An 18,049-nucleotide genomic window follows, 5' to 3' on the forward strand; every position below is an offset into this window, starting at 1 on the left:
CTTTGGAGTTGAGACAAAGCTGTGTGAAAGGCATTAGCCATGTTGCTCGGTGATAGCATAACATTCTGTTTTAGCTAGTTGAAAGGTATTGTTTGCGGGCAAATACCACAGCCTTGAAAAAAAGCTTGCATGTGAATTTTCAGTCAAACTTTTGGTCAAATACACCTAAAACAATGTCTAGAATGTGAAATGTTGGTATAATGGTGCTACTTGAAGCCTGAAAACGATCGCTCATAAAAAAAAACAAACAAACGAGCAAACAGCAGTAGCTGACGTCCTGACTGGATTCTATGGTAGCATTTAGATCCCTCCAGAGTTTTGTGCACACGGTTTAGGTAAAAATGAAAAAGGTTGAGGTTTTACATTTAGTTCAGTATTACCTGTTGCCTGTGTCTTTGTCTTTTGGGAAAATACTTTACACAAGTAATGGCTCAAAGAGGATTCCTTTTTTTTTTTTACTGTGCTGCAATTGTTTACTGGATTATTTGTGCCATTAATTAGTGTCAACTAATTTTTATTCAATCTCCGCACAGGATATGCTTGTGAAGATGGAATATGGGGGAGAGCAGAAGTGCGTTGAAGTTCCACAAAGGGATGAATGAAGGACATGCATATTGTATTGAAGAAATAAGTGATGAGAATGCTATTATTTGCATTTACCATGTCAGACCTTTTGATAAACAAAATTCTAATGAAAGTGAGAACATGTATACTGTTACATCTTTCAGAAAATGTTTTGAAATTGTGGTGCACAGTTCAGAATAAATGTTTTTCAAAAACCATTGCATCTTTTTAGTAAATGTTTATTTCCAAAAGAAATTTCTAGAAGTTCAGAACAGTAAAATTCCCGCTTTTTAGAATGAATTAGAAGATAACTCTTACGTAGTTAAACTAAAATACTCTTTGAGAGTTAATATATAAACTCTTAACACCAAGTGTTAAATTATCAACTCCAGACAGATTTGGTGTTTAACACTAAATCAGAGTTAACGTACTAACTCTCCAAAAAGAGTTAAATTAACACTCTCTGGTGTGGACCCATATAGACACTTTAATAGTGTTGAAATCAAATCCGACAGTGTTAATTTGGACATGCTGGATTTGCTGTGTAGACACTAGGTGGTAGGTTGAAACAGAAGGGAAACCCTTCTAACAGGAAGAGCAGTGGAGGAGCAGGGGAAGTAGTAAATATAAACTCAGGTTGTCAAAACTATAATTTATTTACAAAGAAAGCACTAAAATACTCTGGCCAGGGAGAACATAAGTTAAAAACATTAAAACAATACACCTAAAATCCAATGGCCTTAGCCACGAAGATAAAGTCCAATAAAAGTCCAAACAGCGCAGAAACCAGCAGCACCATCACCGTCCTGTCTGCCTCTTCGTTCTGGTGCCGACTAAAAAGAAGAGAGGGGCAGCGGCAGTCACCATTCTTTGATTCCACCGGAGATTCGTCTTACCCCGGATGGGCAGAGCTCCTAACTCTGCCCGCCACTTTGCTGTGCTTCACACGCGTAGCCATGGTCTCGCCGTCCCAGGGACATAAGGTGCCAGCCTGCTGCCTCTCAATCCCCTGCCATGGGCCTCTCTCGGTGAGGAGATACCTCCCCTCAGCACCAACACAGACCTCTCTGCTCATCCCCAATCACTCTCTCCCGTGCGCAGTCGTCCGCGATCTCCGGTCCCATTCTCCTTTGCCGCACGCCTCTGTTGCCAACCCCGGTTACTACGCCATGTCTCTCCTCCTGTCCCTCGCTCTCTCTGCCTCTTATTGAATAACTGTGGCGAACCCTGATTGGTCCCAGGTGTGTCAAGTTAATGATCAGGAGGGGCGGTGCAATGGGCATCCCCCCCGGAACAAATCACATATCAAACACAAACAAGCATGCAATAACCCCACAAAAATAAAACACTACACGCTAATAAAAGATCAAAAAATAAAACACAGCACTACATGCAAGGAAATAAAAAACACCAAGTTAAACTTGTTCATTCCACCCTGTGACACAGTCAATGTACAACAGCTTGGCCTTTGACTCATGAAGGATCCCCCAGTCACTTGCCTTTGGGGATGAAAATATCTCTTAGCCATAATTTCATAGAAGCACAGACCCCTTTTATACTAACTTACTTTCAATCCTGTCAGGTTGGCCAAGTAGAGTCCTAAACAAGGAAGGAGGACATGAGCTCTGCTTGACTGCACCCAAGAACAAACCAGAGTTGCTGGCTGTGATTCTTTTTAGTGCTGACCTTTTATAAAAACACAAATTAAGAGGCATAGTTCATTAAATTTCTTACTTAGCACCTAACAGAATTAATATCAAGGCACATTCTTACCACAATGCATTCTTTATTTCCCCATCTGTTGCTTCCTCAATCTGTTTCTTCTCTTCCTCAGTGATAGCCAGTGATGCCAGTACACCTTCTGCTTGTGCAAAAGCCAGGTCAGCAGTCCATCAAATATCTTGGCTGGCAGTCTAGATTTAAAGCAAAAGGAAAAATAAATACAATGTGACTCAGCAAAAGTTTTAACGTGACCAAGCAATTTTTTCTACATAGAGTAGACAAAGTACAGTACGAGTATACAAAATACATATAAAAATGTGGGGATAGAGGAGACAGTCTGATGTCTGTAGTTTACAAGAGTTTACATACATGTATAATTTATACCACGTGTTAAAGTAATTTCAGATGACCCGAGGGCCTTCTGGACCCCATCCCAGTAAAATCCTCAAGTTTTGATAGACATGCCAGTGCTCAGTCTTTTGATTCCAGCTGATCTAAATAAGTTTCAAGTTAAGATACTGTTTCCAGATTAACAGCATTTATTTAGGACTATTCACTTAAAGCACATGTTTTAACATTTTTGCTGTACAGTACCTGTGTGTGTGTGTGTGTGTGTGTGTGTGTGTGTGTGTGTGTGTAATTGTGTCAATATAAAACACAAAGCTTTACATAAAGTTAAGAGAATAATTAAAACTAAGACTATCTTGTGTTGTTCATGGTTCACTACCCTTTATACACAGTAAATTTCCCAGTGTTAAATCAGCAGTGTTAAAGTGTATTTACTCTAATAGAGTCATTATAACAACAGCTGGAGCAAAACGCCCCCCAGTGTGGGTGATGATTCCTGGAGTTAAAAGAGGCAGTGTCAACGTTACTCTAGAAAGCTCCTCCCACCACAGACTGGTTTTCAAACCAAGAGGATTTTTCACGACGCCATTTTCTTCACATCAGTTGCAGGGTAAGTTGTTCATATTTACTTATTAAACCAACAATTCGACATTTTAAGCACAGGTAGCACGTTAAAATAAGGTTACATTCCTTTTGTCCATGTTTATTATATATTTCATTTTGTACCAGAAGCAAATGTGACACTGTCTGTATGCTAATGTAAGGTTGTTAATTAGCTAAAAAAGTTGACTGATATCCGTGTTGGACTGTAAGGCTTGTTATCAAAATTTATTTCAGTGTGTAGTGGTGATTGTGTTGTGTTCTAGCATGTTCGAAATTCCATTAAATGAAACCCTCCATGTGTTGGGATCTACATATTAACATTAGCTAGCTAACTAGCATTTTGGCTAACCTCAGTGCGCGGGCAATTCGCTAGTTATCGTTAAATTTTAAATTACCTAACTCAAGCATTAACTAATTAAAATTTTACACTAAATGTTACATCTTTCTTTTTTTCTTTTTTTTGATACCTAGGTACCAGATATAGAGGTCGTTTTCAGTAAGGTTATTGTCTTATTTTAACTCGGCTGTCTTCAGCGATTTTACGGTTACAGGATTACAACCAGTAACTGTCAGCAGGTGTTATAAGCTTGATAAAATATCCAAAATGTCCAGGATTCAGTTTTTAATGCTTTTTTTTAGTAGTTTGAATTTAAGATGACAGCGTTTGTATTTATTGTGAGTTGATGGTATTGACAAAAGTTACCCTGCTGCTTTTTCCATTTTGGTTACCAGACTGTTCAGTATGTTAAACTAAAGATGAACAAAATACTGACTCCCTAGTGCTAAGTTAGGTCAGACAAATGGTAAAAAGTAGTAGTTATTATTTTAGTTTTGTATTAAGGATTATATCTTGACACCTTGTTACACTGACATAAAAGTAACATATAGTGTAAGAAATCACATTGCAAGGCTGTTTAGCCTTGTTTAGCCAAGAGGACATTAGACCACTGTTACAGCACGATCAGCGGGGCCTATCGCGCGGTGCCCCGCGCTTCACTCGGACTTTCTGACCACGTCATGATCCACCTAATCCCCGCGTACAGACAGAGGCTGAAGCTCTCCAAACCTGTCGTGAGGACTAAAAAACTGTGGAGCAACGAGGCTGTGGAGGAGCTTCGCACGTGTTTGGAGACCACAGACTGGGACACATTGAAGGCTGCTTCTAACAGCTTGGACGAGTTTACGGACAATGTCACCTCCTATATCCACTTCTGTGAGGACAGCATTGTGCCATCACGCACCAGGGTGAGTTATAACAATGACAAACCCTGGTTTACTCCTAAACTCAAAAAGCTGTGGCTGGAAAAGAGAAAGGCGTTCAGAAGCGGAGACAGGGACTGCTACAGAGAGGCCAAGTACAGGTTCACTAAAGAAGTGGACATTGCTAAACACCAGCACTCTGAGAAGATGCAGCAGCAGATCTCAGAGAATGACTCGGCCTCTGTGTGGAAAGGTTTTAGGAATATCACCAACTACAAGCCTAAAACCCCCCACTCCACTGATGACTTGCTCTTGGCCAACACCCTTAACGACTTCTACTGCCGTTTTGACGAGCCATCAGGCAGCCTTCACACCTCCAACGGCCCCAACAATAGAGGCACTTTGGACACTAATTCCCCCACCTCTCCCCCCTCCATAGAGCCATCACCACCTTCAAACTGTTCACCTACAACACCCCCCTCCTCACCCCACACAAAAGAGGATTTCACACCACCTCCTCCCACCACAACTCTTCATATTCATGAAGCAGATGTGAGGAAGCAGTTTAAGAACCTGAATGCTCGGAAAGCTCCCGGCCCAGACGGCGTGTCTCCTGCCACCCTCAGACACTGTGCAAACGAGCTGGCCCCAGTGTTTTCTGGCATTTTCAACTCCTCACTGCGGGCATGTCATGTGCCTGCCTGCTTCAAGTCCTCTACCATAATCCCTGTCCCCAAGAAACCTAGGATCACTGGACTAAATGACTACAGACCCGTGGCTCTGACATCTGTGGTCATGAAGTCATTTGAGCGCCTAGTTCTCTCCCATCTCAAGACCCTCACGGCCCCCCTCCTGGACCCCCTGCAGTTTGCATATAGAGCCAACAGGTCTGTAGACGACGCCATCAACATGGCCCTACACTTCATCCTGCAGCATCTGGACTCCCCAGGAACCTACGCCAGGATCCTGTTTGTGGACTTCAGCTCTGCCTTCAACACCATCCTTCCAGACCATCTCCGAGGCAAGCTTTCCCAGATGAATGTGCCTGATCCCATCTGCCGGTGGATCACTGACTTCCTGACGGACAGGAAGCAGCATGTAGCATGAAGAATGTCTCGGACTCCCGGACCATCAGCACCGGCTCCCCTCAGGGCTGTGTTCTTTCTCCTCTGCTCTTCTCCCTGTACACCAACTGCTGCACCTCCACCCACCAGTCTGTCAAGCTAATCAAGTTTGCAGATGACACCACCGTTATTGGGCTCATCTCGGACGGGGATGAGTCTGCCTACAGGAGGGAGGTTGAACGTCTGGTGTCCTGGTGCAGCCACAACAACCTGGTGCTGAATGCCCAGAAGACAGTGGAGATTATTGTGGACTTCAGGAAGCACACAGCTCCACTCCCCCCCATCATCCTGACTGACACCCCCATCACCTCTGTGGACTCATTCCGCTTCCTGGGTATCACCATCACCCAGGACCTGAAGTGGGAGCCCACCATCACCTCCGTCATCAAGAAAGCCCAGCAGAGGATGTACTTCCTGAGGCAGCTGAAGAAATTCAACCTGCCAACACGGACGATGATGCAGTTCTACACTGCAATCATCGAGTCCATCCTCACCTCCTCCATCACCGTGTGGTACGCTGGAGCCACTATCAGGGACAAACAGAGACTGCAGCGTGTTGTGCGCTCTGCTGAGAAGGTGATTGGCTGCAGACTCCCATCTTTGCAGGACCTGTACACCTCCAGGACACTGGGGCGTGCAGCCCGGATCTCAGCTGACCCTTCTCACCCCGGACACAGTCTGTTTGACCTGCTCCCCTCAGGCAGGAGGCTCCGGTCCATTCGCACCAGAACCTCTCGCCATAAGAACAGTTTCTTCCCCTCTGCTGTTGGACACATGAACAATAACCATATGACTGTCCCCGCCACTAACACATGACCCTACGCTGTGTCACTGCATCATTCCATGTTTGGCACTGATCACCACCTGCACTCATGTATATATCTTTCTACGTAGCACTTTTAATTCTTATTCCTACTTTTATTTTTTCATGTCTATTTAAGTGCTATTTATGACAGCATGTTTGCACTGAAGCACCGCAGCAATTTCCTAATGTTGTAAACCTGCTCAACATTTGGCAATAAACCCCTTTCTGATTCTGATTCTGATTTATGGGACTGTTTTAATATTCACATTTTCTGTTTACTGTAGTTCAATGAAGAGCACTGACTATAAGAAATTACGGTCTACAGGAAGCATGCTGCTTAAAGCAAAACTCGGAGGTGTGCAGAAATTCGTTAGAGTATCTGAGCCAAGCCTTAAGGAGTTTTTGATTGCCGGTAAGAAACCAACATTGTATTAAAAAGGTGTACAAGGGGCTTTAAGTTCTTTTTGTTATTTAGTCTCTTCAAACTGCATTTTATGATTAATTGAAAATGATCTGTGTTTTGGAAGCATCTTAGTTATGAATGTATATTTAGTGGGGGGAAAACTGCATAATGTGAGTGTCACTCCTTTTAATCTACCACTTATCAAGCATGTTAGTGGCGCTTAATAATTTAGCCTTTGTTTATCTGACTCATTTTTGAAAGAGTATCTTGAAATGATCTTCATTTTAAGCTACAAAACATTAAATGTCATGTCTTTTTGTTTACACAAACTTGTGTGTTTGTTTCCAGCATTTGCAAAGTTTGGTGCGCCAGCCGTAACAGAAGGAGTGAAAGTTTTTGATAGTTCAGGGACTGAGTTGGATGAGGATGTTTTTGAGGATATAGTAACAGATCCCTCAACCGGGGTACTAACCATCAAATATGAAACAGGTTTGTTTGAGTGATTTGTGTTTCATTGGATGTCTTTTTTTAGTGTCATTATTACATTGTTTAATCAAAGAGTGTATAAAATGAGTCTATGGAGGGACGATGTAAACTGATTTGTTTTTGCTCCTATTTTTAAGGTCTGGAAACATCTGTTGCAGAAGTGTCTCCTGAGCGGTTCCAGTTATCATCGCCACATTCATCAGATTCACAGGATATGGTCATCCTTTCAGACAGCCCTTTGAGGAAACGTCAGAAGCTGGATGCAGAAGCTAAGCAAGTAAGAGTTAAATGATTTCCACATTCTTCTAATAGTGTCTTTTTTGTTTGTAGTTTAAGTGTTCTGAACTGCGGTGGTTATATCAACCTGTAGAATATTTTTATTGTGTTTTCCAGTTGGTGGAATCCATTCTCACAAGCAAACCTGGTGGAGAACGTATAATAAATGAGTACAATCGGACCAAGTTCCTGGTGGATGAAACCAGAAGAAAAATGGTCAACATACTGGTAGCTGACATGACAGAAAAAAATGGGTAATTTATTTCTGGCCCTGTGATTTTTACTATCATTTTCAAATTATTTTAAATCTCTATTAATTCCAGGGAAGCTGACTAGTTCTTTTCCTTTTGATCTTGCAGTACATCACCACCACGGCAGGTAAAAGAAATGTATGCCAGAGGAATTGTAACCTTTTTCCCTTACCTCAGTGACCCGTACTCAAAAAATGGCTATGTAAGTAGCTAACAGCAATAACTGATACAACTAAAATCAAAATTTTAAATCCTGCCAAAATTTATGTCCTCATCAACTGTTCATGGTCACATAACTTACTGATAAATTAATAAACAAAATGTCTGTATGTCTCACTCTCCAAGGAACATTATTATGATGGCGAGAAGGAACATTATTATGATGGCGAGAGTGGCACTGGGTACTTGGCCTGGAGGATTAAAACCATACAGAGATGCACTGCTAAAGAGAGGCGATTAACATCTGGAGGTAACACTTATAATTCAGTGGAATCATATAATACAGTTCCAAATTGTGGTTCTGTATTAATAATGGTTATCAAATGTTATTATTAGTTTTGATAAAGTTGTATTTCATATTGTCTAGCACCAGGAGATGGATCATCGGGTGAAGATCAGTGTGGTGGACCAACTGTCAGACGAGAGTTGCAGTTTGTTACAGAGAACGTGCTGAGTGAGGATGAGTGCAAGGAAGCAATCGCTCTGATGAAACATTCAGCTGATGAAGACACAGTCAAGAAGAAGATGAAGTTGACATTTGTTTATCGACACAACATGGTCCTTGACCCCCTGCTGTCAAGCAACATACTGTCTGTGTTTCCACGTTTCAAAGATATCAAAGGCTTGGTGAATATTTTTCATTACGTTGACAATGTAAACACATTTTATTTTTTGCAGATAGCAGATATAATTCTCTGTTCTCTATCCCTGTTACAGATCGAACAGGATTTTGTACTGATGTTTGGTGAAGATGTATCAGGCAGGTTGCTGGAGAGGTGGCCAACAACATTCAAAAGAAAGATTATCCAACAAGGCAGGAAGCTTCCTTCTACCAGTGACCTGGAAGAACTCTTGCTGGCAGCTGACTCTCCTGAGGATGCCACTGAAGTTAATGCTGACATTGGTGAGCTGTTATTTCTTTAATTAGAACATTCACAGGATATATAATGTTTGTCACAGAACAGCTGTCCTTTTGTATTTTGGGTCTACTCAAACATTTTGTCAATGCAGATGCATTGAAATTTGTTATTGATGAGGATGATTCAACTTTATTAAAAACAAATATTTTTTTCAGGCTGGGACAGTGACCTCGCAGCGATTCTATTGCTATTACATTTGATTCCACCATCTGGTCAGGGTCGGAAGAGACCAGGAAAGGTGTCAGCTTCTCAAGCAGAAAGGCATCTTGTGGTCTTCAAGAAGGTTTGTTTCTTTTCTATTTTTATGGTATGAATTACCAGTTTAAGAAACACTTGATTCTTATTGCCTGTCTGTATTTGTCTTTTCAGACTGGAACAAATATCCAAGAGCACCTTGATGCCATCACTACCAGCACTCAACCCTACCTCCTGCCTGTTGGGGTGAAAAAGCATGACATCCACCAGTTCTTCATTATTCTTGACAAGAATGCCATACCATGCAAGTCTACCTCTTCACTTGGTGCTTTTGATGAACTGTTTAAAGCACATTTTGTGTTTAGCACATCTTACAACACCATGCTTCACAACATGTACACGTTCATCCAAACCACAGTGTACAATATAGAAGTTGGCAAAATCAAAGAAAGTCCCAGAGTTGCTGAAATAAGGACAAGGTTGCTTCGTTAGGGCTTGAAGGTTAATTCTCCATCATGAAGTGTTTTGTCTGTCAGGCTGAGTTTACTGGTTCAAACATGCTTGTTAGGCATTTACGGTTAGTCCATGGTTACTTACCTGGAAGAAATCTTCGCCTTAAATGTGCCCAGCGTGACTGTGGCTGTGTGTTTGGCACTTTTTCAGGTTTTAGAAAACATTTAAATACCAAACACCTTAACTATTTCGACCAACAGGCTGACACTGATGTTAATTTACAGCCTGATGTGGCAGTTAAAGAAGTTAGCACTACAGGGGAGGTGGTGTCAACTAATGTAGAAGAAACACCCACAACATCTGAAATGTTGAAAAGTTCAAATAAGAGCACTTTGGATATGTGTGCCTCTACTGTTGCACAGCTCAGGGCAGCTGGATTAAGCCAATCTACTGTGAATAGTTTTGTCTCCTCAATGGAGGAAGTGTTTTTTGAGATTCATACTCAGGCTAAAGATGCAGCTTTACAGAGCTTACCTTCACAGGACACTACAAGTAAAAAGAAATTAGAGCAGTCATTCAAAAACTTTGAAAATCCATTTACACTGTTAAATTCAGAAGCTAAACGAAATAGGCACTTTAAACAAAAATGGGCAACTGTTGAACCTGTTGAAATGGTGCTTGGCACAAGATTTGACAGTAGAAGAAACAAGATCACAGGGACTTTTGATCAAGTCATTGTAACCGATAGGTTTGCATATGTTCCTATTTTGGAAACACTGAAAACTATCTTTCAAAACCACCATGTTGTCGACATGTTCAAGTCGAGGAATATGTCCAGAGAAGGTGTGTATGCAGACTTAATCGATGCTGCCTATGTTAAAAGATGTCCCCTATTTTCTGCAGAAAAAGATGCCTTACAAATTCAACTGTTTTATGATGACTTTGAAACTGCAAATCTCCTGGGCTCTAAAAAGGGTGTACATAAATTAGGTGCAATATACTTTACACTAAGGAATTTTCCTCCAATCTTTAATTCGTTGTTGGTCAATATTCATTTGTGTGCTCTTTTTCATGCACAAGACTCAAAGCGTTATGGCTTTAATTCAATCCTTGAGCCACTTGTCAATGATCTGAAAGTTCTTGAGACAGAGGGACTGAAACTTCCCATGTTTAAACACTTGGTTCATGGCACTGTAATCCAGGTCACTGGGGACAATCTTGGCTTGCATAGTCTGTTTGGGTTCGTGGAGTCATTTGCACCTCGATATTGTTGTCGTTTTTGTCTGCTTGAGAAGGATTGTTTTCAAAGTGTGTTCTGTGAAGATGATTCTGGTGTTGCACTAAGAACTCTTGATATGCATAAGCAGCACTGTGAAAGTGTACAAAGAGATCCTACGCTACCTCATGTATGTGGTGTGAAACGCACTTGTCTCTTGAATTCACTTAAATATTTCAACACAGCCAACAATTTTTCTGTAGATATCATGCATGACATTTTGGAGGGAGTTGCTCAGTTAGAGGTGAAACTTGTGCTGCAGTACATTCAGGAGAACTTCCTAAGTGCTGAACAACTTGCTGGTAGAATACATGCCTTTGACTATGGCTTCAATCAGCAGCGAAATCGCCCACCAAGGGTAAAGTTGTTTGATGGCAGTAATGAGTTAGGACTAAATGCAATTCAATCTTGGTGTTTATTGCGTAATGTACCTTTGATGTTTGGCGATTTGGTACAGGTGGGTGATAGCTACTGGCATCTTCTACTTCTGCTTCTACAAATTGTCAATATTGTGTTTTCACCAGTGCTGTCAGAAGGTATGACCATCTACCTCAAACATTTAATTATTGATCATCATCAGCTCTTTAAGCAGTTATTTCCTACACTCAGTCTCCTACCAAAGCATCACTTCATGATACATTACCCTCGCAGTATACGAAATATTGGCCCAATTCTGCACATGTGGTGCATGCGTTACGAAGCCAAACATAACTTCTTTAAGAAGCAATTAAAAAGCTTTAAAAACATTACAATGACATTGGCCAAGAAACACCAAAGTTGTATGGCCATGTATTGGGAGTCTTTTAGCCTCGAAAGATTAGCTTTAGGACCAGGAAAGATGGTGACACTTGGAGAGCTGAAAGAAGGTCCAGAAATTGCTTTAAAATTTGGAGCTGCGTTGTCTACCAGTGTTTTTTCAGCTAAGTGGATAAAACATCATGGTACAGAGTACCGCACTGACTTTATCATCTGTACAGAGGTAGTGTCTGAGATTCCAGTGTTTTATAAGATCAAAAGTATTGTTGTGAAAGATGACATTGTATTGCTCTGTGGAAAACTGATGGAAACCCTGTGTTTTGATGACCATTATCATGCATTTAAGGTCAGAATGCACCCCAATATGGTGCTGAAGGTGTTGAACATAAAAGAGCTGTGTTACTTCAAACCATTTGATCTTCAAATGAAGTATGGCACTTCTGATTCCTCCCTGTATGTGGTTCCATATTGTCATTTTATGCCGAACTAAATTCATTGTTTTAAAGTGTTTTATGACTGTTTTGTGTATGTAGTGTTTTATGTACACTACATGAGATGTTTTAATATTTTGAGCCTGACATCAAAATAAAGCCGTTAAACGTATTATCTAGTTGTGGTTTTTGCTTACTTGTTTTATATTTTAAAGCATTATTAGAAACCAGGTTTTCATGCTGGAAGAGGAAGAGTTTTAGTAACACTACTTGGTGTAAAATTAATTTAAAATTTTACTCTATGAGAGCTAATTTTTCACAAGAAAAAGTGTATGAATAACATAGTATAGAGTAACATCAACTCTCATCAGAGTTATTTGAACCCCCAGTGTTAACTTGAAATAACTCAATTCAGTGTTAAAAATCAGTGGAATTTTACTCAAATAGAGTTAATTTATCACTATAATAGAGTAAATAATATGACACTACTAGTAGTGTTAGGTTCATTTAACACTCTGCGGTGTTACTCAGTGTTAAATTTTTACTCTATTTAGAGTTAATTTTACTCTAAAATTGTAACACTATACAAAGAGTTGATTTAACACCAATTCCGAATAGGACCAAATAGACTCGGGACCAGTGTTAAATTTAACTCTTTAAGTGTTATTTTAACACTCCGAATTTTACTGTGTAATACTACCTTGGAGAACAGATACTCTGACCACTTTATTAGAGTTGGCTAAAATCCTTTTTTACATGTGAAAATGTAAGTTAGGCTGATTTTTACTACATTACAAAAAATGTTCCTAATTATTCTTTTTGAATCACACTTACAGTGTTTATTAAGTGTTGTTTTACTAGAAATCGCTTAAGTTCAAGGATGATCAAACATAATGTGATTTACTTGCATTCAGTTTGTATGAAAGAAAATTAAAAATAGAACGTTTATACAAATACTACTATTCACTCACAATGAGGAGGTTGCTCTGACTTATCTTTAGTAAGCTATGCCTAGCTCTTCTAAGGCAACGGGTTTGCATAATGTTTTTAAGTTCTGGGAACTAATTAGATCGTACTTTGAAGTTACTTTCTTTTTTCTTTTTTTAATTTTCACGTCTTTACATGCTATTCTGATAATAAATAAGTGACACTGGCTTTGCGTAGTTACCTTAGAGAAGAAGGGGAGAAAGTGTTTAAAAGAAAGAAGATTTCTACTGAAAGTTTCAGGTGTGCAGAGTCAGAGCAAAGACATAAACAACACAAGAACAAGAGAAGCAAGCTGACACATTCTTAAGTCTAGGTAAGCCTAAAGTATGGTCTCAAAATTTTACTGTTGTCGCCTTTTTCTCTCAACATCTTCTTCTTCCACTTCTGTGGTTCAGAGGCTGGAGTTCAATTGCATTTAAATTCTTTGGTAAAGTTTCAAAGCATGAGTATAATACTGAAGTTATTTTCAATGTCATACACATGCAAAAAAAGCTCAAACACCTTGGATACTGTATATAATTCAAATACAGACTTAAACTATCCCTTAGACTTTTTAGTAGTTTTTATTTTTAGGAAAAATCAAGTACATTTATTGTGGTTGGAGAAAGTGACAAAAAAGTTTCTGTTTCTCAGGACGATGAAGACACTACTGCTGGCACTCGCTTTTTCAGGTCAGTCTGCAAAATGTTTTTGAGTATGTGACAGTAACTCCATATTTAGAATCAGTGCAATGAAAATAAGCTATTTGGTTTCTGTAGGATTACCATATTGCAGCATTTGTCATAAGTAACATTTCATTCTCCTTCAGGTCTGACTGTCATATCTACAGAGCTCTATAAAGAGTACCACTATGTGGTACCTCTGGATGTCTGGGCCTTGGATCTCCTCCATACCTGCTTCATGCCCTGGGGGACAGGACTACGGCTCCCCACACTCCCTAGCAGATCGTTACATGGAGAAACCTTTGGAATACAAGCATGCTGATCCACACAGGTGTGCACACAGGTGTTCACAGACGCGGACTACACCTTTCTTGGCTGCTGCCTCAAAGCACATTGTGCGCGGTCTATCTTGCATGCTGGACAATAGCGTTTAATATTTAGTATCTACTGTTATCTACTGCTAGCTAGTTTATTGTGATGGTGCTGTATTTATTCCCTTTCTCACCGTCTCTTCTCCCCTCTGTTTTTCTTTCTCTCCCTCTCTTTCTTTCATTCTTTCTCCCTGTCCTATCCCCCAGTCATGTCTGTCCCGAAAATAAAATAAATACATAATTATAATAAAGGTCAATCTAATTGCAGTGCAAGTCTACAGAGAAGCTAAGCAAATAGACTGGAAACAAATGCTACTATTCTTGATGCTAAAAAATTAAAATGTATTCCTATCAGAAACTTTACCGATTTCTTCTCTTGGACACTAAATCAGAGGTTCCCTGATATAACACATCATTAAACACTAAACTGTTGAGAAGGTTACTTAAAAAATTATTCCACTACAGATTACAGAATACATGCCCCAAAATGTAGTTTGTAATGTCTTCCATTAAGTTATTCAATGAGAGTAACATATTCTGAATACTTTGGATTACTTAATATATTGTCATGCATTTAACAACTACATGAATGTACTATTGCTGTGTGATTTATTACTATTACTGAAAGCTACTCGCCACCGAGTAGCTGGCGTTAGCTGAGGTTAGTTTATAGACTGTTTTCCGAACAGCATGTGATTATTTGCAGCTGTTAATGCTATCCATCAAGTCTAACAGTCTGCAGTCTATGAACTAAACTCAGCTAACACCAGCTAACAATGTTAGCTCGGTGACAAGTAGCCTTCAGTAACTGTAATAAATCACGCAGCAACAGTACATCGAAGATACCGAAGTGATACATAAACCAGGCTGCCACCAGAACTAAAACAAGGTAGTTAGCAGTAGGCTACCATTAGTTTTTAAAAAGAACTTAATTCCAGATGTTTCTTTAGGTTGCAGATGGAGTCTTTTTTCAAATAGTGGCTTGCTTGCTGGCAAACAGAGTTTGGATTGCACAGTCATATTTCGCCCAACCCTTTCTTCTTTAAATATGAAGTTGCGTCATAATTTCCAAGTAAGAAATGCATTCCTGCCATGCACTGCTGGCTCTGTTGTGCAGGCTTTGGGTCCATTTTTTTAACTGACACCACCACCAATAACAGGACGCTTACATTAAAGCCTCTTATTGTGTGTTTTGTTTGGGTTTACAGCAATGTAGGGAATTACCAAAATTAGAGAGGGGATAGCCTAACATATAAAACGGGAAAAGACTGCCATGTAATCCATTTATTAATCACCTATTTAAGCAGTAACTGTAACGGAATACAGTTACTCATATTTTGTATTTTAAATGCGTAACGCTGGTACATGTATTCCATTACTCCCCAACACTGCGCAAAACATCAAGCAACATGTAATGCTGGGGCCTTGCTGGCCATCACTCTAACTAGCAAGCAAAGATTTAAACAGCAACAAATTCATTTGTATTCTCTTCTATACATCACAGCATTGTTAATTGTTATATATATATATACAACTAGTAGCTCAGTGTTCCAACATTCGAAAGAAGGGACTGCTCTCACAGCTAGAGATTGACGAGGTACAACACAAATGCTACGGCAAGGAGGAGTCAGGACGCCAGGTCAGGGGGGAGATATCATCACCCCCACCCGAGATTGGGTACATAGCCCCAAGTGCGATAGGAGAAGGATCGTTGAGTGCGAGAGGAACTGACCTGAAAAATAGGATCATGGCCAAGCTTGAAACCTGGATCCCCCGTAGCCGGTTACCAAGATTACGTGAAGTACCCTCAGAAGGTCTGCTAGATGATGTTAATGCAACACTACGGAAAATACCTACAACCACGATTACCGACACTAACAAGCTGATCTACAATACGGCAGCAGTGATCAGTGAGATGCTTGGCTACAAGTTGAACAGCCACAAGGGGCAGTACCCTTCATGGAGAATGAGGCTAGAGGGCAAGATCAAAGTAGCACGGAGGGAGGTTAGCCAACTAACTGAGTTGTAGAAAGGTGCGACAAAGAAGGTGCATAAGAAATACAGCAAGCTGTCCATACCTGAGGCCTTGGAAACTGCCAAGCAAAGACTCACAGCCTTGGCCAGCCGCTTGAGGAGGTACACCAGAGAGATAGAAGGCAGGAGAATAAACCAGCTGTTCTCCACAGAACCAGCAAAGGTGTACTCTCAGTGGCAAGGGAACAATAATAATAAGAGAACAGCACCACCAAGGCTGGAGACGGAGCAATACTGGAAGAGCATATAGGAGAAGGACGCAACCCATAACGGCAATGCTCAGTGGCTAGTGGATCTGAGGGCAGACCATAGCGACCTCCCTGAACAGGGTCCAGTAACCATCACAGTGGCAGATATCCAAGAAAGGGTCTCCAGTATGAAGAGTTGGACAGCACCAGGGCCCGACATGGTTCACGCCTACTGGCTAAAGAAGCTGACTGCACTCCACGAGCGTCTGGCAGCACAAATGAACCAGGTGCTAGTTAATGAGAGACACCCGGAATGGCTAACCGAAGGTCGGACAGTCCTGATCCCCAAGGACCCCAAGAAGGGACCAGTCCCCTCCAACTACCGACCAATAACCTGCCTCAGTACTACATGGAAGCTCCTGTCAGGCATCATATTGGCTAAGATGAACAGGCACATGGGTCAATACATGAGCGGGACACAGAAAGGAATTGGCAAGAATACCAGAGGCGCAAAACACCAGCTACTGGTAGACAGAACAGTCAGCCGAGACTGCAAGACCAGACTGACCAACCTGTGCACTGCCTGGATTGATTACAAGAAGGCCTATGACTCAATGCCCCACAGCTGGATACTGGAATGCCTAGAATTGTACAAGATCAATGGGACCCTAAGAGCCTTCATCAGGAACTCAATGGGGATGTGGCGCACAACACTAGAGGCCAACTCCAAGCCCATAGCAGAAGTCACCATCAAGTGCGGGATCTACCAAGGAGATGCTCTGTCCCCACTGCTGTTCTGCATAGGCCTGAACCCCCTCAGTGAGATCATTAACAAGACTGGCTACGGATACCGACTACGGAACGGAGCAGTTGTCAGCCACCTCCTGTACATGGATGACATCAAGCTGTATGCCAAGAGTGAACGAGACATCGATTCACTGATCCACACTACCAGGCTATACAGCAATGACATTGGAATGTCATTCGGACTGGAGAGGTGTAGTCGGATGGTAACAAAGAGAGGGAAGGTAGTCAGAACTGAGGGGATTGAACTACCAGAAGGCAACATCGCAGACATAGAGGACAGTTACAAGTACCTGGGGATCCCGCAGGCGAATGGGAACCATGAAGAGGCCGCTAGAAAAGCTGCAACCACCAAGTACCTGCAGAGGGTCAGGCAAGTCCTGAGGAGTCAGCTGAACGGTAAGAACAAGATCCGGGCCATCAACACGTACGCCCTGCCCGTGATCAGGTACCCTGCTGGGGTAATAGGCTGGCCAAAGGAGGAGATAGAAGCCACTGACATAAAGACAAGAAAGCTCCTTACCATGCATGGAGGGTTTCACCCCAAGTCCAGCACCCTGAGGCTGTACGCTAAGCGGAAGGAAGGGGGCCGGGGACTGGTGAGTGTCAGCACCACAGTCCAGGATGAGACAACGAACATCCAAGAATACATTGGGAAGATGGCCCCAACTGACCAAGTGCTCAGTGAATACCTCAGGCAGCAGAAACCCAAGAAAGAGGAGGGAGACGAGGAACCATCATGGAAGGACAGGCCCCTGCACGGTATGTACCACCGGCAGATAGAGGAGGTGGCTGATATCCAGAAATCCTACCAGTGGCTGGACAAAGCTGGACTGAAAGACAGCACAGAGGCACTAATCATGGCAGCACAAGAACAAGCTCTGAGCACAAGATCCATAGAGGCTGGGGTCTATCACACCAGGCAAGACCCCAGGTGCAGGCTGTGTAAAGATGCCCCAGAGACAATCCAG

At 41.5% G+C, this 18,049-nt stretch overlaps 1 protein-coding gene across 5 annotated transcripts; it reads left to right on the forward strand.

Annotated features, from left to right (window-relative positions):
• Positions 1 to 3,145: 3,145 nt before the first annotated feature.
• On the forward strand, positions 3,146 to 9,608 carry LOC146683669 (uncharacterized). Of its 5 annotated transcripts, none has more exons than XM_085445965.1 (11): positions 3,146 to 3,244; positions 6,692 to 6,778; positions 7,118 to 7,258; positions 7,393 to 7,532; positions 7,649 to 7,785; positions 7,891 to 7,984; positions 8,152 to 8,251; positions 8,369 to 8,628; positions 8,719 to 8,905; positions 9,077 to 9,204; positions 9,291 to 9,608. In XM_085445965.1, exons 2-11 carry the CDS (start codon positions 6,697 to 6,699, stop codon positions 9,606 to 9,608), a joined length of 1,587 nt encoding a protein of 528 aa, XP_085302091.1. In that variant the 5' UTR covers positions 3,146 to 3,244; positions 6,692 to 6,696. The 5 variants fall into 5 exon arrangements, with proteins under 5 accessions (XP_085302091.1, XP_085302087.1, XP_085302088.1 ...); XM_085445961.1 differs by having other exon boundaries at positions 3,187 to 3,244; positions 6,651 to 6,778; positions 8,128 to 8,251; XM_085445962.1 differs by having other exon boundaries at positions 3,187 to 3,244; positions 6,651 to 6,778.
• Positions 9,609 to 18,049: the final 8,441 nt, after the last annotated feature.

This window comes from Copadichromis virginalis, linkage group LG22, assembly GCF_057382275.1.
Source record: "Copadichromis virginalis isolate Kocher_CV1m ecotype Utaka linkage group LG22, C_Virginalis_male_GT1.1, whole genome shotgun sequence".
Lineage (NCBI taxonomy): Eukaryota > Metazoa > Chordata > Actinopteri > Cichliformes > Cichlidae > Copadichromis > Copadichromis virginalis.

Excerpts from the sequence above, each read along its gene's own strand:
- LOC146683669 (XM_085445961.1), top strand. The coding sequence starts at position 6,655 with ATGAAGAGCACTGACTATAAGAAATTACGGTCTACAGGAAGCATGCTG. Across the intron at positions 6,779-7,117 it reads TAAGGAGTTTTTGATTGCCG|CATTTGCAAAGTTTGGTGCG; the intron begins GTAAGAAACCAA and ends GTTTGTTTCCAG. Across the intron at positions 7,533-7,648 it reads TGGATGCAGAAGCTAAGCAA|TTGGTGGAATCCATTCTCAC; the intron begins GTAAGAGTTAAA and ends TGTGTTTTCCAG.